The sequence below is a fragment of the Chrysochloris asiatica genome, unplaced genomic scaffold (assembly GCF_000296735.1).
Source record: "Chrysochloris asiatica unplaced genomic scaffold, ChrAsi1.0 scaffold00001, whole genome shotgun sequence".
Taxonomy (NCBI): Eukaryota; Metazoa; Chordata; class Mammalia; order Afrosoricida; family Chrysochloridae; genus Chrysochloris; species Chrysochloris asiatica.
The window spans coordinates 40,860,432-40,881,587 of NW_006408519.1; the positions used below are offsets into that span (position 1 = coordinate 40,860,432).

The 21,156-nt window shown below is 43.7% G+C and overlaps 1 protein-coding gene across 1 annotated transcript in view; it reads right to left on the reverse strand.

The window, feature by feature from the left end:
• The window catches only part of LRRC6 (leucine rich repeat containing 6), a 129,714-nt gene that overhangs the window by 68,366 nt on the left and 40,192 nt on the right, over positions 1 to 21,156 (reverse strand). Inside the window, exons 6-11 of the mRNA XM_006830843.1 lie at positions 20,460 to 20,686; positions 15,531 to 15,722; positions 11,045 to 11,122; positions 7,160 to 7,225; positions 1,592 to 1,661; positions 1,078 to 1,173 (exon numbers count right to left, since the gene is read on the reverse strand). Coding sequence (XP_006830906.1) covers positions 1,078 to 1,173; positions 1,592 to 1,661; positions 7,160 to 7,225; positions 11,045 to 11,122; positions 15,531 to 15,722; positions 20,460 to 20,686 — 729 coding nt within the window. The remainder of the gene's footprint in view (positions 1 to 1,077; positions 1,174 to 1,591; positions 1,662 to 7,159; positions 7,226 to 11,044; positions 11,123 to 15,530; positions 15,723 to 20,459; positions 20,687 to 21,156) is intronic.

Consider the following 21,156-nt stretch of genomic DNA (forward strand, 5'->3'; position numbering starts at 1 on the left):
ATGGGCTGCCAAAAGAACCAATAGATCTGTTTTGGAAGAGGTGCAGCCGGAGTGCTCCTTGGAGGCCAAGATGGCCAAACTTCATCTCTCATACTTTGGACATATTATCAGAAGGGAATAGTCGCTGGAGAGGGATATCATGTTTGGCAAGATGTAAGGTCAGAGAAAAAGAAGAAGACCCCCCAACAAGATTGATTGGCCAGGTGGCAGCATTGATGGACTTAAGTGTGGCAACAGTAGTGAGGTTGGCCCAGGATCAGACATCGTTTTGTTCTGCTGTGCATAAAGTTGCTATGAGTCTGTGCCAACTCAATGGCACCTAACAACAACAACACATCTTTAATAATACAATAATAATGATGTGTGGATGTGCATTGCAAAGTAACACATTTGTTATTAAGAACCAGTATCTCAAATTTTTAACATTTTTAATAGGATTTATAGAGCAGGTTCTTAACTAAAGGTTGTAAGTAAGTTGGGAGTCCTGGTGTGGTTCTGTAGGATAAGCACTATACTATGAAGTCGGCTTGAATCATATGGTTGGTAGTTCCAATTCACCAACTGCTCCTAGGAAACCCTAATACAGCATCGCTATGAGTTGGAACCGGCTGGAGGGCACTTAACAACAAATAAGTTGGACTCATGGTGTGGCACTGTAGGATAATGCACTGGACTGCAAGATCACCGGTTCAAACTCACCAGTCGCTCCTCCGAAACCCTATATATTGTTGCTATGAGTTGGAACCAACTTGATGGCACTTAAAAATAAAGTAAGTTGGAGTCAGAGGCTTACCACCTGAGGACTGCCCAAACTTGCTGACCGCTGACTGCTGACCAGTGACCCAATGTGGAAAGCTCTCAAATGGGCCTGCCCCAACTCCCACCCAGTTGCTGGTCCGCAGCCCCACCCAGCCCCACCCACTTTCCAGTCTCAGTGCTTTGCTTGCCTACCTGAGTCCAGGTGAATACATTATCTGTTTCTCTCAACCATAAGCACCTTGAATCCACACCTATGTTCCACCAGGAACAAACCGATTCCGATCGGGATTGGAAATGGCTCTGGATGGCCTGGCATACCTTGGGCATGCAGATGACTAGGTGCCCAGTAGTCTGAGATCTCCTGGCCTCGCTGCTATCTGGCTTCACCTCTGCAGGAAGTACCAGCTGAAAGGGCTGAGAACAAGCCGGGGGCGTGGTCAGAGGGATCTCATAGGTTCCAGAGCTAGTCTCACTAGAAAGTCAAGCTCGGCCACTCAACTGAAAAAAATGGGCTCACTTTCTTAAAACACCCCAAACCAAGACCACTGCCACTGAGTCAAATCGGACTCATAGCAACCCTGTATAGGGGTTACAAGGAACGGCTGATGAGCTTGAACCACAGACCTTGCAGTTCAAACCGACCTTGCAGTCTAGCGCACTAACCCACAGTTTCAGTAAACTGTAAAAACTAGATACATAAATTTTTTTTTTTTTTTAAAAGCTCAGTGATTGGGTCCTTTTTTATACTTTTCAGAAACATTTGAAGCAACCTAGTTTAGTTTAAGCCTTAGCTGCTGAGATGGGAATCGGCTACGGGGGTATGGACACTTACCTTCCCTTTTACCGTCACTCGCACGTAAGTTGGCTGCACATCAACATCGATTAAAGAGGTATCCATGTACCTGCAGAATAAAACATACCAGAATCTTGGCATTCTCAAAAACACCATGTTTACAGATGTGCTCGTACAAATCCAAACTTACTGGACCATTCTAAATGGAATGAGTTTAAAACGATAATGCTAAGCAAGTCTTTTTAAAAAAATAGTCTTAAATTAAGCCCAGGACTTAGAGAAACTCAACATATCAGCAATTTCATTTTTAGACCCACGAGTACATTTGGCATGGATTGTCCCTACCCCCAAAATATCTAAGGCCTGAAACACCCAAGGTTTGCAGAAAACAGCATGCTGCGTCTGTTCTCTCATGAATATTTTATTTTAAGTCCCTAGACTTGAATAGCCAGGGATGCTGAATGCACGGTGTTTGGTGCCTGCAACTAGCAGCTTCTGCTTCCTGCGCGGTTCTCAAGTCCCGGCAGCTGGTCTCCAGCTGCTCTGGCTCCCTCTTTCTCTGCTGGGGGCTGGGCACAACCTGCTGAATAAGTAAAGGCTTCCACTGGCTAGGCCAGTGACCTCTACATCAGACTGGAGCAACTCTCCCTGGCTCGGCAGTCAATAAGGAGCCCTGGTGAGGCCGTGATTAAGTGTTCAGGGAGAAGGATGTGGCAGTCTGCTTCTGTACAGATGCCAACCTTGCAGCCCCTAGGGGACACTTCTCCTTTGGTCTGTATGGTCCCTATGACAGTGGGGTTGGGGTTGGTTTGTTTTTGGTTTGTTTCCTGAGCCAATGAAGGATTCAGAGTTCACTCATTAAAGTACAAGCAGCCCAGTAAATACTGCCACACACTTTAAACACTGATGGCTAACCAGAGAAACTGCAGCAGTGATTCAAAAGTCAGCAACGTGCAGGCAGTGAGGGTGGCAGTGGGGTACCAGGGGCAGGCTGTGAAGTCACACTGACTTAAGGTAAGGAGCTGAGTCTCCCTGTCTGCCTTAATCTCTCTAAGCCTCCGTTTCCTCATCTGCAAAATGAGGACATTCATAGTGATGCGCCAGACTACAGAGCTGTTTGAACTGCGAGGTCAGCAGTTCAAGCTCACCAGCTCCTCCTCAGAAACCCTATACAGGGTCACTATGGGTCGGAATCGACTCGACACTTAACAACAACAACAATCCTCTAATATGGAGTCCTGGTGTGGTGCTGTGGGTTAATGTGCTGGACTGCAAAGTTGGTTTGAACAGCAAGGTGGAGGGTTCAAATTCAGCAGCTGCTCCTTAGAAACCCTAGACAGAGTCATTAATGGTCAGAACCGACTCAATGGCACTTAACAACAAAAATCCCCTAATATTGTTATGAATAAAAGAGATGAGCCACGCATAGTGCGTGGTGCATGTGGTTAGTTGTTGAAGTTCCGTTGTATCACTTCCGACTCATAGCAACCCTGTATAGGGTTTCCAAGCAGTGGCTGGTGGCTGGTGCTAATACAATACCCCTATCTTGATTGTGCTGGAGTCCTGGTGTGGCACTCACTGTAGGATAAGCACTAAATCACAATGTTAGTGGTGATTCAAATTCACCAGCCACTCCTTGGAAACCCTATACAGGGTCATTGTGAGTTGGAACCAAGTCAACGGCACTTAACATCTTGCTTGCTGGAGTCCTGGTATAGTGCTGTACGACAACCACTGGACAGCTAGCCACAAGGTTGGTGGTTCACACCCACCAGCTGTTCCTCAGAAACCCTACACAGGGTCACTATGATTTGTAACTGATTTAACAATATTTAACAACAATCTTGATCAAGCTTGATGGAAATGAAGAAGACTTGAAGTACTTACTGATGCAGAGCGAAGACTATAGTCTTTAGTATGAATTTCACCTTAATGCAAAAACTAAAGCTTCCAGTATGTATTGCACCTCAATGCAAAGAAAATGAATTCTCACAACTGGACCAATATACAACTTTATGATAAATGCAAAAAAGATTAAAGTTGTCGAAGACTTCAGTTTGCTTGGATTCACAATTAACACTTATGGAAGCAGCAGTCAAGAAATCAAAAGGCATAATGCATTGGGCAAATCTATTTTAAAAGATCTCTTTATCAGGTGTAAAAGAGCTTTGATTTTGAGGACACTTTGAGGACTAAGGTCTGCCTAGCCCAAGCCATAGTATTTGCAGTTGCTACCTATGAGTGTGAAAGCTGGCCAGTGAATGAGGAAGATCGGAGAAGTATCGATACATTTGAATGATGGTGTTGATGAGAAATACTGAAAATACCATGGACGGCCAGAAGAATGAACCAATCTGTGTTGGAGGAAGCACAGCCAGCATGCTCTTTAGAAGCCAGGATGGCGTGACTTCGTCTCTTGTACTTTGTATATATCATCAGGAGATGATGGTCATCCTGCTTGGCAAAGTTTTGTTGTTGTTAAGTGCTGTCAAGCCGGTTCTGACACAGAGTGATGCTGTATGGGGTAGCCGAGGAGCAGTTTGAGCCACGGACTTTGTGGCTCAAATGGACTTTGCAGTCCAGTGCATTATCCTGCAGGACCACACCAGGACTCTAGGCAAAATACAGAGTAAACAAAAAGGAGGAAGACCACTGACAAGGTGGACTGACCCAGTGGCAGGACCAGTGGGCTCAAACGTAACAATTGTCAGTGTTACACAGCCCATGGGTCAGTGCTTCGCTTGGTTGTCAACAGGGTCACTATGAGTCAGCACTGACTTGACAGCACCTGGTAACATCATTTACGTGGAGTTCTGGGTGATGCAAACAGTTAAATCCCTCAGTTGTCAAGCAGTATGTTAGAGGAGCAAATTAGCCATTGAAAATCCTACTGAACACAGTTGTGCTCTGAAACACATGGGCTCACCAAGAGTCAGAGCTGACCAACTACAACTGATTTTTATATGTTTGTTTAATAAGCAAAGTCCTGGCATGGTGCTGCAGGGTGAGCACTGAACTGCAAGGTCAGTTTGAACCACAAGACTGGCGGTTCCATCTCACCAACCGCTCCTCGGAAACCCTCTATAGGGTTGCTATGAGTCAGAACTGACTCAATGGCACTTAACCACAACAATCTAATAAAAGATTATAATCATAAGACAGAGTCAAGCTTTCCTGCAGTTTCTGGTTGAATACCTACCACTTTGTTGGATTCAGGAACCCTGATGGTGCCATGAGTTAAACACTGGCATGCTGACGGCAAGGTCTGTGGTTCAAAGTGACCTACCATTCCTAAGAGAAAGATGAAAGGTTTCTAGAAAGGTTTACAGTCTCAGAAAGGTTTACAGTCTGTTTCTAGAAAGGCTTACAGTCTCAGAAGCCTTTGCAGAGTCGCTGTGAGTCAGAACCTACTCAATAACAGTAGGTGGTTTGGTTTTAATGGATTATATGTTCTTTTCTAGGCTTTAACCCCCCCAAAAAAACTCATAGCCAATGAGTCATAGCGACCCTGCATAGGGTTTCTAAGACTGTAAATCTTTATGGGAGCAGACAGCTTCATCATTCTCCCAAGGAGCAACTGCTGGGTTTGAACTGCTGACCTGGCCTAACCCCCAATGCCACCAGGGCTCCTTTTTCTAGCTCTGGTACCATAGTGGTTATAAATCGGGCTTCAAACTGCAAGATCAGCAGTTCTAAACCACCAGTTGGTCCACGGGATAAAGATGAGGCTTTCTGCTCCCGTAAAGATTTACAGTCTCGGAAACCCTATACAGGGTCGCTATGGGTCAGAACCAACTCCATGCCACACTACCACCACCAGGGCTTCCAACAGCCTCCTTCTATCCCTCCCAGTTAGACCTCTGCAGGCACCATTTTTATGGTTAGAAACATCTTCCACCAGATTTTTAGAGCTTGCTACTTTTTACCCTTCAATTTCCAGTGGTCACATCACCAAGCTTCCCTGAGGGCTTGCCCCACCCCCAATCCCAGAGCCCCCATTATCCTCCATCCTGAGCCCTGTCCCTCCCCTCTGCTGCACTCTTCTGTGAGCACCAGGCCATCAGCACCGAGAGAACAGCAGTGTATGCCCATCACAGTCTCCCAGAGCCTGGCAGTGTAGATACGCTATAGATGTGTGTTGAATGAAGATAGTACACATTTAACCTAGCCTCAATGGCTTGATAATCAGAACACAACTAGAGAAAGATTTTTTAAAAAAAAACTTTTTTTTGATGAGGGAAACAAGTGTAAATTGCTACAATTTGATGAACTTGACCTATACTTGTGGATATAGTAGCTCAAAATACCAACCGAGAGGAAAGGAGTCTTCACATCAAGTATCAATCCTATGCTCTCTGTATACAAGGTAGATAGGGATGGGCAACTTAGACAATGGCTACCTAAAATGAGTGCTGTCCTGCAATGACGGGGTCATAAAGGCACAAAGTGACTGGCTTACATGTTTTCAAGAGGGAGTTGAGTTTAAGAGTGTGCAGGGGAAGATAGAGTCCCTGCTGAATAGTTTTCATCTTTTCCAGATGGGTCTGGTAGCGTAGTTGTTACGAATTGGGCTGCAAACCGCAAGGTCAGCAGTTTGAAATTACCAGCTGTTCCTTGGGAAAAAGATTAGGTTACTGCTCCCATAAAGATTTACAGACTCGGAAACCCTGTACAGGGCTGCTATGAGTCAGAACCAACTCCACAGCACATATCCGCCACCACCAGATGGATCTGCTGAAAAGATATGGGGATGAGATTCTTATGATAAAATAGTGAGTAATTGTTATCGTGACTAATTGCAACTGTCACAACTGTAAAGGTAGAAGCTTTAAAACAAAAATAGGGGAGCAGTTAATCTTACAGCCCAGAAACAGAGGACCCTAGGACCATCAAGGGAGAAGAGCACAAGCGGAATGTGAGACCCTATCCAGAGAAGTAGCAACACCAGAGATGGAGGCAGAGATGGGGACATGGAGAGAGGGAGCAGCTGAGGTCTCTAGACTCATGGAAAGAGAGGGACTGGGTTCTGGCAGCCAGGAGGCAGACTTGCAGAATGTGCCCTTTGGTTACTTAAATGATTATATATGCCTGAGTGTTTTTGTGTACATCTCCCCACCCAGAAAGAAAGAAAAACAGAGGGAATGGAAGCAAATACTGTTGACTGTTGATGCACGGGGGAGATTGTAATCATTGCAATGAAACAATGGTGTAAAGCTGATGTTCTCCCATGTAAACTATCACTCAGTTCACAATTCAAATTTTTAAAACAGGGAAAAATCTATATATGAAAATATAGAGAGAGATCCACTTCTGAGACTGGAAACCTCCATGGAAGCAGGCATCCTCATCTTTCTTTTGCGGAGCGGGTGGTACTTTTGAACTACTGTCCTGTGGTTAGCAGTCCAATGTCTAACCCGCAGCAACACCAGGCCTCCTTAAGAATTGCACTTAAGTTCTCTGTCTCAGAAACAGAAAAACAGACCTTATTTGTTGAACTTACATGGCAAAGTGAACTCCGTATCAAAGTGTGTCAGAACTCAAAAGATTGCTACTGAGAGTGAAAACAGAAACACCCTACACGAAGACATACTAACAATAGGTCTTTACCTATAGACAGCAAGGTCCAAGATGAGCTGGTTCCGCTTCTCGTCATCTTTCAGACAGAAGTCAAGTCTAAAGGATGATACATAGAGGGAAAAACAAGTCATTTCCTGAACAGTACCGTACAGATAACTTGGGTACATCATCAACAGGAAATCTGAGTGTAATTCTGCAATAATCACCAGTGACAAGCTTGTTTCAACAGCTGGATGAAGAGATGTCTGTGCTCATTTTTAAACTCCAATGGAAACCTCCAATGTATGATAAATGAGGTATACTTACAACACTGTTTGAATGTGACCATCTTAAGGAAAATTACATACAAAAATATTTGCATTGGTGTGGAGATAGAGACATCTGGTGGTGAAGGGTTTTGTTTCCATTTGAGTTTGCTCAAGAGCAAAGATGTCAGTTTGAGGACTAAGGTGCGTCTGACCCAAGCCATGGTATCTTCAATAACCTCATATGCATCTCAGAGTTGCACAGTGAATAAGGAATACCATAAAATAATTGATGCATTTGAGTTACAGGTGTTGGAGGAGAATATTAAAAACTACCATGGGCTGCAAAAAGAAAAAACTCAATCTGTGTTGGAAGAAGTACAGCCAGATGCTCCTTGGAAGCCAGAGTAGCCAGACTTCACCTCTCTTACTTCAGACATTTTATCAGAAGGGCCCAGTCCCTGGAGAAGGGCATCATATTTGGCAAAGTAGAGGGTAGGAGAAAAAGAGGAAGACCCCCAAGTAGTAGGATGGGCATGGTGGCAACCGTAAGGGGCTCAAGTGTAGCAAAGATCGTGATGTCGGCACAGGACCGGACAGTGTTTTATTCTGCTGTGCATAGGGTGACTATGAGTTGGTATCGACTTGATGGCACCTAACAACAACAACAAAGCAGCAAACTAACGCACTGCAATTCGTTGTGGAAAACTACTAGAAGTAGCAGGTTCCCCTTTACCCAGAATTCTCTTCCTTGAGGGCTAACAGTCTTGTCTTTTCCTAGCCATTGTTTGGTTCCTTTCAATAGTAACCTCCTGTCACCATGGAAAAGGCTGAGGAACTGCATATTATATGCCTTTCATTTATATATGAGGAATCCAAAGCTCAGAGGGGCTGACACAGTTGGGGAAATGGGCCCTCTGAGCCCAAGCGAGATTCCAAAACCCTAAAGATTTCAGCTGTCCCCTGGGACTGAGCCTTGCGTATGCCTTCAGTCCTGTCAACTACTACTCCAAATGGCTGGACCCAATTTCTGTTGAGCACACTCCCCTACTGCATCATTCTGTGAAACTTGTCACCTGACATGATTACAGAGGAGAAGTGATTACAGAGAGATGTTGGCTTGTGGCAGCCACTCATTGGCTTCAGCAACCCAGTTTCCAGGACATCTTATCGTTCCTCAAATGCACCATGTGCTTTTTTTTAAAAGTCTCATTTCAGGGTGACCTGTCACCCTCTCTGCTTTGATCACTCATTCCCCAACTTCCCCAGCAGCCAACTCAAACTCCGCTTTCATATAATCGGTGGCAGGTGACTGCAGAGAGGTTTTCTATGGCAGAAATTTGGATTCTCTCCTCACTATCTCCTTTATTTTTTGTCACAGTGGAAGCCCTGGTTTAACCAGGCAGAAAGCTCTGCAGGATAAAAAGTTCTCTTTCCTGCCTTACTTGTAGCTCAGTGCGGTCATGTGATTTAGCCCTATGAACAAAAGTATTGCATGACACTTTCCAGCATGGGGGTGGGGGTGGGGGGTATCTTTTCTTCTCCTTTGTTCCCTGAGGAAAAGAAGCTGTCAGAGGTCAAGAGATGTAGCTTGAAGACAACTTAACAAACTATTGCCATTGTCCAGGCAAGAGGTAGCGCTGGCTTGCTCTGAAGTTGTGGCATTGGGGTTAATTGTTAAGTGGTTGGACTCTGGTAATAATCAAGAAATAGCTGCTAGGGCTTGCTGATAAAATTGTTTTTAAAAGGAGCAATACAGAGTGAATCCAAGAGTTTGGGTCTTACTAGCAAGGTGGATGCTTGAGCACTGGGGAAGAGGCAAGTGAAGGTGGAAGCTGATGGTACTGATGGAAATCAGAGTGGGATTGTAGTCATGCTAAGTGTGAGGTAATGATTTGATATCTACATGGTGATGTCAAACAGCTCCTAGAATATACTGATCAGAGCTCAGGGAAGAGATAGGCACTATTAATGTAAAGCCCTGTAACCATAGGGCTTAAAGTTATTAGGATGGATGTGAAAAAAAAACACCCATAAAAGAAGGGTATAAAAAGACAGAACATTTAGGAGTCAAGGGGAGCAGGGGGAGACCCAGCAAACCAGGAGAGCAGCTAGTAAGGCAGAAAAACATCAAAAAGAAAAGAAAAACATTCTTTCAAGATGAGAGAGAATCATCAATTTAGTCCATGTCTGTAGTTGTTGCTAGGTGCCACGGAGTCAGTACCGACCGATGTACAACAGAATGAAACACTGCCTGGTCCTGAGCCAACCTCACAATCGTTGCTACACCTGAGCACATCGCTTCTGCCACTGTGTCAACCCATCTCATTGGGAGTCTTCCTCTTGTTCTCCAACTCTCCATTTTACTGAACATGAAATCCTTCTCCAGTGACGGGTCCCTCCTGACAACATGTCTGAACTATGAGAGAAGTCTCGCCATCTTGGCCTCCAAGGAGCATGTGTTTATTGGCAGGTCACATATAACAGGGATAAAGGTTTGAACACTGAGAACAGAAATGGTGTGATTAAAGAAGTTTAGGATGACAGAACCCAGGGGAGTGATTTCAAGTAGGTGTGGGGAGTGAGGGATAGAACTTGAGTGCAGAGGCAGCATAAGAAAGTCATCAGAGTGCCCTGTGGAAGTCAGGATGGCCAGACTTCGTCTCCCCTATTTCAGACATACTATTATTAGGTATTAGAAAAGGATACCATGTTTGGTACAGTGGACAGTTAGAGAAAAAGAGGAAGACCCCCAATAAGATGGATTGGCACAGTGGGAGCAGCAATGGAATCAACAACAAGAAAGTAAAATTGGGTCACTGTAGAAAAACAGAAAAGCATGCTTGTAAGCTGATGAGATTAATGATGTACAGTGGGGAGAAACGATTCAGAAGAGAAAAAGGGTCTGGCAGAGGGCCAAGTTCTCAACAAGAACAGATGGGTTCAGCCAGCAGAGTGAAGGACCTCAGCTAGGAGCTCACCCACAGCAGCAGCAGGTAGAGGACATGAACAAGTCCAGTCTAAGGGCACACTAGCGTTGGGAGGACGAGCAAATTTCTGACTGCTTCCTTTTCTCCATGAAGTCAGAGCAGGGTCCTGAGTTGTGACTGAGGAAGTAGAGGGAAGGAGAGAGGAAAGAATGTGCTAGGAGAGTCCTACCACAGAGAGAGAGAGTGACAGAGAGAGATGCACAAGAACAGACAACAGGTATGCTAGAAATCCCTCCCCGGAAATGTGTGTCCATCATTTTCCAACAAGACCAGCCAAGAAAGTGGAACCTTTACCCCACCCTAGTCATGCAGGTGGGAGAGCCTAGAGGTGGGAGCTGTGTTGGGTTTTACAAAGTGAGAATGAAGGGAGGAGAAAGAGGCAGGAGAGTTGAAGATGTATGTCAAGCACTGATTTCTGGGATGAATCATAAATTCAGCACAGGGTGATCTTCATTTTCTGGAGGCCAAGAAAGTCAACTAAAACCTGGCCTACTTGAAAACAGTAGCATGCAGGTGTTTTGCCTTTAAATGGACACAAGACTGCATGAGGCCTAGGCACATCCAAGTTGGGAAGAGTGGCCAGATACATCCTTGCAGAGTAAACCTGGACCTACAGCCCCCAGAGTCATTGACACAGCTCAACTCACTTCCCCAGGGCTCCCTCTATTGGAGTCACATACTTGGGGTCGTTGACATTCAGGGCTTTTCCATCTTCAGTGATCAGAGTCCTGGGTGGCTTCACTTTCTTCTTGTTGTCACTTAAGTTTGGGGGTGAGTGGGAAAAATAAGAAAAAGAAATATAGAAGCAATTAATGTTCTTGTGAAAGCAGCTTAAGAAACACCCATCAGATGTGAATGATGATGGCAACAATTCACTGGTATGAGATCCAGGCCCTTCATTCAAGGACAAGAATTGACAATCACTCTAGATGTCGATATGTCTGCTATCCATGGGTGTAAAACAAAAATGGGACCAACTGAATGTCATTAGAGTGTTCAACTGGGGTGCAAATCCTCCTGTGCATGAAATATCCAGGAATGTGAATATTCACGGAGTCCTGGTGTGGCACTGCAGGTTAATGTGCTGGACTGCACGGTCAGTGTGAACCGCAAGGTCAGTTGTTCAAGCTCACTAGCTGCTCCTGGGAAACCTAATACAGGGTCGCTATGAGTCTGAACTGACTTGACAGCACTTAGCAATAACAACAACATCCTATGCATGCTTAAGGGTCAACTTTCCATTTCACTTTGTGACTACAGCTTCTGCCTTAGTTACAATGATGATTTTAAAAATACTCAGTGGAGAGAACAAACAAGATGGTGGATAGGGCAGAAGTGCAATGAGGAACTCCGCCAGCAACAACACAGAATACTGGACCAAGCAGGCTAAGGGGATGATCCCAGAACTCTGAATCATTTATAATGGAATATTTTCAAAGTTGGAAGGCTTACAGCTAGGGGAATTTGTAACAGAAGCAAGAAATCCAGGGCTTTCTAATCCAAGGGGCTCAGCTTCTCCTGGAGCCACCATCTTAAGTGAGACCAAACCTGGGAAGGATTAGAGCAGCCCTGGATGCCTGACAGAACCGCAGAGATAAAGGTGTGGACATTATTTTTTTCATATCTGTTTATCAGCCTCTTGCTGTCTGTGCACCTCCATTCTGATGACTAGAGGGAGTGCCTGAGCGAATGGACACCCCACCTCCATCCCCAGAGGGTTCTACTATGCACGGGCACAGAGCTCCTCAAAATTTAAAGGGACAGTTTCCATTTAAAACCAAATGGCAGTGCAAAACAGCTGGCCCTGAACTGTTTATCACTAGGAAAAAGGCCTGAACAGGGATTGTGGAGCAAGACAGGCAGACTGAAAAGGAAACAGGCTGAAAATTAAATCCTGAGTTACGTCATAACAACCAACAGGGGCATCTTGAAATTTTTCAGGATGAAGAGTGGAAATGGAAGTCCTCCTGATCACATCTACCTGGAGGCAATCAGAAAACATAAAATATACCAAAACACACACCCATCTAAGTCTTAAGGCCACAGCTAACCAGTGAATATGCCCAAAAACCAGAAACAGATGACCATATCAGCACATGTCCAAAAACAAGATAAAGTGACTGAGATAAATGAGCTGGAAGTAGACCTACACTCCATACTTGAAGGCAGGCAGACTTTGGAAATGCCTGAGAAGGAATTCAGAAAAATGATTATAAAACATATCAAAACACCTTACAATGGAGTTGAGAAAAATAAGAAGTCAGGAAAGTGCTACAGAAACAATCAAATAAGATAGATACAGCAATGGAAACAATTCAAAACCTACAGAAAGAGATCCAAATGATTAATAATATCAGAAATGGACAATGCACTGAAAGGGCAAAGAAGTAGAATAGAAGAGATGGAAACCAGAACTAGTGATCTGGAAGACAAATCTCCCAATACCACTAAGATAGAAGAGCAAACAGAAAAAAGGATTAAAAAATCTGAAGAAGGTCTAAGGTTCATGTTGGACAACATGAAAAGAATAATTTAAGAATTATCGGAATTCCAGAACAGAAGGAATCACACAAGTCCACAGAAGAGATAGTTGAAGAACTTCTGGAAGAAAATTTCCCTAACATCCTGAAAAGTGAAAAGATAAGCATCCAAGAAGCTCAATGAACTCCAGGAAGTATAGATCCTAAAAGACAATCACCAAGACATATAATAATCAAGCTCTCCAAACTCAAAGATAAAAACAGAATCCTGAAGGCAGCTAGGGAAAAGAGGAGTGTAACATACAAAGGGAAGCAAATCAGACTAAGCTTGGATTTCTCAACAGAGACCATGCAGGCAAGACAGCAATGGGGAGACATATATAAAACCCTGAAAGAAAAAAACTGCCGACCAAGGTTAAGGAAAATAACCCATATGAAAAGGGGGTGATTCTTTGCTGGTTACCAAGATGTGTGGATGGAATGAGGGGAGGAAGGGGAAGGTGGAGCACAGGGTAGGGAACAGACACGGGATAGTTTGGGTGCTAGGGAGGGGGGGCTATACACAAGAAGGGGAAGGGGAATGAAAGAACAAGGAGGATGGAAAAACAATTAGGCAGGTTTTCGTGGGCTAAGTGTGACAGAGGTAAATAATGATGTATGTACAACCTTGGAACAACAGGGCTCTGGGATACAGGGATTGAGACATGGTTGGAATGGGCAAAAGGGTGGAAATAATGTTAAGATGCTTGGCTGTCTTTTGAATCTTGGTTGCCCTGGCATACCATTATAAAATAGACACTTGAGGGGGAGAGAAAGGAATAGCCAGAAATATCACTATAGAAAGCTTGTAAGTCCATCTTCTGCCTACAACTGATTGGAATACTTAAAATGGGGCTACAGCATGCCCAGTGAATAAGCTTCCTGCGGAGCCTCTGCATTACATAAGACCATAGGTGAAATCCTGAACCCCATCCAGAATTTCTGAGGTGGGAAATTTCCACTTGAAAGGACAAGCAGACCAGCCTGGAGCAGCTACAAGAACAGAAGATACTTCTTGAAAGAAGGCCTCACAGGAAAAATACAAAACAATAAAGGCAGTCTGAGTGATTACTACAAGAACAAGCAAGTTGCTCGCCCAGGAGACATCAAGGCAAGTAAGTGGTCAGGTCCTCTCAAGCCAAACTCCCTTCTAAGTCTAAACTCAATGGTAATACACGAGCACACATGTGCTCTGACTGGTGACCACGTTTGTCATCAATAAGGGGAAGTGAGGGAAAAACAGCAACGAAGCTGCCAGCTAAGCCCTACAACATTCAATAGACTCCTGTGAAACTGGGTGGAGACCTGGTTGGCCAGCAGTGTGGCAAGACCTGGGGACTCTTGGGCCCAGAGTCAGTGACATAGCCACAGAGGACTAGAGTGGAGAGTGAAGTGCCCAGCTGACTGCCACCACATAGGTACTAGCAAACAGCAGAATCGAGACATGTATCCGCAGTTCCTGGCGTTACTTGAGTGCTCTTCCCAAGGCACCACAGTTCTTGATGTTACTGCAGTCCCTTTCCCAGGGCGTCCACATTCCCTGATATGATTTGAGTGCCCTCCCCAAGGCACTGGTGGCCTCTCAGGATGCAAATCAGAGTTTTTCAAAGAAGTACTTTAGATAAAGTTTGATTCTCGATTGCTATAATTCCCTATCTACCAAATGAAGGTAAAACTTTTATGAAAACAGCAAAGATTTCCAGGGGTATGGCTATTCTTTGGGTTTCTTGCTTCTAGGTGCTAATCACAGGGTCAGATATTATGGCCCACTCTTGCCACTGGTATGCAAATGACTGTCCTTCCGAGCTAATGGGATACATTCTTGAGCTCCCGCATGATAAATATTCCCATAAGTGAAACATTTTAGATGCGAGACTATAGCTGTGGTATGCAATGGCTAATCTGGAAATAATGACTTAGGTATGGGAACTTAGAATAAGACACCCAACAGTATGTAAACAATTCAATGTGTGAGCATACTACTAAATGTCTAATAGGGAGCAGGATGAGGAAAACATCATGTTGAATGAGACTGATTTCTAGTTGCCCATTTAGTAGACAAAGGGAAAAGAAAGCAAAGTGCTCACTCTGCCTATCTGGAGTGCTCTTTCTGTGCATCGTGGCAACTACTGTCTCTGATCTAGGCCGTACTGTTACTTGGTTGTTGTTGTTGTTCAGTGCCATCTGTTCCAACTCATAGTGACCCTGTGAACCACCAATTTACAGGTAATAGTGAAAAGTCCTGGTGTTGTGCTGTGGGCTAATGTGTCAGACTGCAAAGTCGTTTGAACTGCAAGGTCAGTGGCTCAAGTTCACCAGCTGCTCCTTGGAAACCCTATACAGTGTCACTATGGGTCGGAACCCCATTCAAGGGCACTTAACAACAACAACAACCAGGACCCAGTTAAAGTGGTTAAAAAGCTGAAAACAGACAAGCACAACCCCCCCTGCAGAACATAATTCATACGGTTCTAAAGAAGGTGGCTCAACTATAGTGTGAACAGAGGCAATCCAAGGAAAATTTACACTTAAGGATGAGGACTGAACACAGAAATGGGAGAAATAATGTGCGACCAGGAAAACAGTCTATAATATCTATTCCATGGATATATTCTTGTCATCCCAACGATGGGGAACTATTAAGTACCTCAACTGTTCTTGTTTTTTCCGTTGTTTTTCCATGTGTCTAAGAGTCTCCAGTCTAGACTCGGGAGTGAACAGAGAGGGCTTATTCCAGAATGCCAGGTCTTCTTCACTTTCATCCAATTTCTTTGTGTTGCTCTCCTCTCCTCGTGTCTCCGAGCCTGGGTGGGGTTGTCTGCTCTCTAAAGAGCTTGCGCTGGGAAAGAACACACACAAAGCAAGCACGTCAGGAGTTTAAATACTAAACTACTAAGTACAATAATCACTTCAAATCATATATATATTTCTAAAATGTTTCATGGCCAAAGTAAACTAATCCCAGGAATTCAAAGATGGTTTAATCTGTTCATGTGATTTAACACTTTAATAGAAAAACAGGATCATCATTATAAATGCAGAAAAAAAAAACCTAACAGAAATCCAATATCTTTTATGAGGAATTCTCGATATCAACTGGAAATGGAAAGAAGTTTAGTTTTCTTTACCAAAATTCCACAGTCAACATTGTCATACTTCAATATGAGGCATTTCGGAAACAACACACAAATGTTGTAGTTGTTAGGTGCCATCAAGTCGGTACCAACCCATAGCGACCCTATATGCACAGCAGAAGGAAACACTGCCCAGTCCTGGGCCAACCTCACTATTGTTGCCACACTTGAGCCCATTGATGCTGCCACTTTGCCAATCCATCTCTCTGGGGGTCTTCCTCTTTTTCTCTGACCCTCCACCTTACCAAACATGATATCCTTCTCCAGCGACTGGTCCCTCCTGACAATATGTCCGAAGTATAAGAGACGAAGTTTGGCCATCCTGGCCTCCCAGGAGCACACTGGCTGCACTATCTATACTTAATACGGTATTTCACCCTATGCCAGAGGTCTTGGCAGGCACCATTAAAAAAAATTAAGTGAATGCGTAACAATTGGAAAAAATGTAAAGTTACAGTTTACAATGTGTTATTCTACATAGAAAACAAGAGGGAATCTACAGACTATTGCGTCTTTTAAAAATGGCATAAGAGTTAAGGCTTTGTATCAACTTCACTGGGCCAAGATTCACGGTGGTTTCACAGTTAGGATATGGTCATTCCCCACGATGCAATCTGCTAAGAGCAGCCAATCAACTGAAAGGAAGTTTCCTTAGAGATGTGACTTGCTTCCAATATATTAGACACTCGGGCAAATCTCCTTTCGTTTTCTGCTGGGTCTAGATTCTGCGTCTGGCTCATCATACAATCTGTGATTCATTGGACTTGAACTGGTGCCCTGCTGTACTGCCTGCCAATCCTGTGAGTCATTCACAGACAGCCATCTTACCTGCCCAACTTGCCTACCTGTTGTCTTACCTGCTGTTTTTGGTTCATTAGACTCACAGCTACGTCAGTCAGGAAGCTTGCAGCCTGACATCTGATACAGGGACTTGGGACTTGCCTACCTCTCCAACTGTGTGAGCCATCTCCTTGAGATAAACCTCTCTGCATACAGATGCGCATATAGTTTACTGGTCTGGCTTCTCCAGAGAACCAACACTAAGACCAATGGTTAATAAAATCGCTTTAATACAATAATCATCTTGTATACAAGTCATTGTGTCTTTACATATCAGTAAGAACCAATTCCAAGTCTATTTTTAAAATCCGATTCTGCAAGATACTACGTGATAAATTTAATGAGAGACGATATACGACCTTTATTGAGAAAACTACAAAATCTTACTGAAGGCCTCACAAAGAAGGTCTAAATAAATAGGGGAGCTTCTCTAAAATTCAGCAAGGAAAATAATAAACGTCCTAAAGATGTCGATTTCCCCCCAGTTGTTGTAAAGTGCCATCAATCAAGTCCTGACTCACACTGAGCCAGTGTAGGGTATCTGAGGGTATATGTCTTTGCCGGAGCAGAACGTGTCCACTCTTGTGGAATAGGTAATGGGCTCAAACTGCCAACCTGTGGTCTGCAGTCCAGGGCTATGGAATAAAGCCACCACACTCCCTCCCCCAATCAAGATCTAGGGACTTTTAGGATTTATGACTGGTGAATTCTAAAGTCTTACAGAAGAGTAAAGAACCAAGAATAGCCATGCGGATTTTATAAAATGAGACTATCTGCTGCCAGGTATCAGGATTTACTAAACATCTCTAAAACTTCCCACCACAGGGGTTAACCCCAAAGTGTGAGTCAGGGAACTGAGAAACAACTGACCCATGGATACACTAGCAGAAAGTATATACACAAAGACTTCAGAAAGTCTGTGGAAACATGGAATTGAAAGATAATGGGATTTTTCCACAAAGTGTTTGAAACCCCCTCATATGGCAAAGCTGGTCTTACAGATCAATGGCAGAAGGACAAACCCACTGTCGTTAAGTTGATTCCAGTTCATGGTGACCCTATAGGACAGAGTAGAAGTGTCCTGTAGGGTGTCCAAAGCTGTCATCTTTTATGGAAGCAGATTGTCACATCTGAGCCTCCTGAGGAGCAGCTGGTGGATTCGAACCATTGACATTTTGGTTAGCAGGTGGGTGCTTTAACCACCACAGCACTAGTGCTCTGGAAGAAGGATGATATGCTAATAAATGGTGTGGCTGCTGGCATAGTGGGTTAATAGTTGGGCTGCTAACTAAAAGGTTAGCGGTTCAAACCCACCTGCTGCTCCTCAGGAGACGGCTGAGGCTGTCGGCTCCTGTAAAGATTTATAGTCTCAGAAATGCTGTGGGACAGTTTATGCCATTCTATAAGTTTGCTATGAGTTGAATCGACTGGACGACGTGTGTATATGGAAATCAATTAGTACCTTACCCTACACCTTAGATACAGGTTCATGCCAGGCAGGAAAACTAAAAACAAATACTATTATGCCCTTGCAAGATAATATGCTTATGCAACCCAGGTAATGAAAAATGCCATAAAATCTCATAAATGAGATTAAAAAGTACAAAAATAAATTTAACTATGTTAATACTTTGAAATGTTATAAACCAGAACCACCTAATAAAATTACAGCCAAGTCCGAGGTTGAGAGAAGATATTAGCAAAGCATATAATGACCAACGAATCTGCATGCCAGATATAAAGGATAGAAATCAACAAGAAACAACCTTATGCCTTACTTAAAATAGGCAGAGGACATGCTTCCAGGAACTCTGAGGCGCCAATTAACAAATGCAAATGCAAGTTCACTACTAGGGCCAAAAATGAGGGTTAAACAAGAATCCAAGTGCCGTGTAACACCCAACGCCATTGGGCAATTCTCTATCAAGTATCACACCTTATTCCCCACTACTGGCCAAGATGGGGAACCTTCAGATAGGGCTGCTGCCCTTGCGCAAACAGCTGGGTGAACAAAGGTGTTCATGGCATACGAGGGAGCAGTGTCACTGCTAGCTAGCATACCTGCAGAAGTCAGCACACATGCACACAGAGCGTGTGCAATGCTGGGGAAGGGCAGAACAAGGGAGGGCAGGTTGAATGACCATCCAGAGGCGGGTGGTCAGCCCAGGCAGGAGCCAGCTGGCACCCGTGGTAGAACCACACTGGTTGCTACAGCTGGAACCCATTCTGGTTGACCAGGGCCAGAGAGCTGCCAGCTGTTAGCATACTTTGATGATCACCTCTGGGGTACATTGTGCTAATTCCACAGTGACAATGAATGAAGCAATTCTTCAGGTATTCATACTCACAAATCTCACAAACACGATGTTGGATGAAAGCAATAGGAAGATATCATTCATGCTTTAAAGAAACATAAAAATAGCCTTGCTTTAAGAAGGCAAAATTATGTGTTGGAGTCTTGGTCTGGTGCTGCAGGAGAAGCACTAGACCATGAGGTTGGCTTGAACCACAAGGTCGATGGTTCAAACTCATCAGCCTTTCTTCGGAAATCCTACACAGGGTCACTGTGCATTGTAACCAGCTGGAAAGCACTTAGCAATTATGTGCCGAAGGCATTAAATATACAGATGGGATCAGTGTTCCGTACTCATTTCAGTAGACTATGGGGTGAAGGGAGGAATGAGATTGGAGAGACATACCCAGGAACATACAATTCCAGTGAGGATAGTTTATTATACTTTAAAAAAATTATTTGCATTTTAAAAATCTAAACTATTGGTGTTTATTCACTAATAGTGGGTGATAGCAGCCTACTTAATTATTGTTTGAACATTTATGGGAGCATGAGATATTTTATATAATTATTTTCTCCACTTGAGGTGATTCAGCTATCAAGATTATTTAAAGTAGTCACTATCAAAATCAAATCGAGAGATTATAGTTGCAATTCACCTAAAATAAATGGGCATTAAAATTTTAGATTTATAAAAAGGCCAATGAGAGGACTGTTAATCACATTTATAAAGTAGTCATTATTTAATTCATAAAATAGACTATTTCTATGATCCTATCAAAATTATTGCATTTACAATAATGTGATTTGCGTGTAACTTTTCAAAACTAGTCCTGTTTTCTAACTCAGGGTGGTGGTGTGCCATGAAGTCAGTTCCGACTCCTAGTGACCCTATATAGGGTTTCTGAGGCTGTAAATCTTTAGGGGAGCAGAAAGCCTCATCTTTCTCTGGCAGAGTGATTGGCGGATTTGAACTTCTGATCTTGCGATCAGGCTCACCATCCACGATTTACCAAGGCTGCTTATATTGAGGCACAGCTGCTAAGTCATCTTTCTTGCAGTCTCTTATAGCTCCTAGCCTGAGGGGGCTTTTAGTTGCTGGTTTAGAAAGGCCCGCTCCCACCTCTTTTTTTAAGGAAGAAAGTCTCACAGAATTGCCACCAATGATGCGATGGTCATATTTTTCACCCAAAATTCATATCACCATTTATTCTTGAAATAAATCTTCAAATACATCCAATCACAAATGATCTTGTAAGCATCTTGGGAGAAAAAGTAACAAGTTACTTAGGAAATGGCACTGACTTACACGGTGGTGTTGACATCTGTGGACCAACGTCTGTCAAAGCCTGGGGTGCGTTTTGTGTCGTCTTCTCGTTCATGCTCTTCCTCAAGCTTCCTCTGAGCCTCTTCTTTGTCCCTGGCTCGCTTGAGGCAGTGCGTTTTTTCTTGCTCTCTGATTTCTCGTTCGATTCTTGGGTAGTTCTGTAATGCCTGAATCCTCTCAGAACGCTCTACTTCTTTACCATCCAACCACTTAAATAAAAACAGTCAAGACAGTACACTTACTCAAGAGGAGCAATTCCATCCATTCAGAATGTTTTGAACTTGGAAATAATAATGCACCGTTTTGTTGTTAGGTGTCCCTGAGTCAGATCCAACTCATAGCAGCCCTGTGTGCCAGAGTGACACAGAACTGAAATCAAAGTGACTCAGGGCAAACATCAGAAGCAAAGCTACCTGTTCATCTACCCTGCCTTCTTCTTCGAGGACAACGAGGACAAAGAGGTCAAAGTCCTAATCTCGAGAAACTGTGAATGAGGTACATTATAAGGAAAAGGGCACTGTGCCAATGAGATTAAATTCAGATTCTGAGGCGGGGAGATTATGCTGCGTTATAAGAGTGGGCCCAATGTCATGGAAAGGTCTTGAAGGTCTGAAAGAGAGGTGTGTCGGGGGACTTAGAGAGAGACTCAAAGGTGTCCCAGTGGTGCAATGGGTAATCA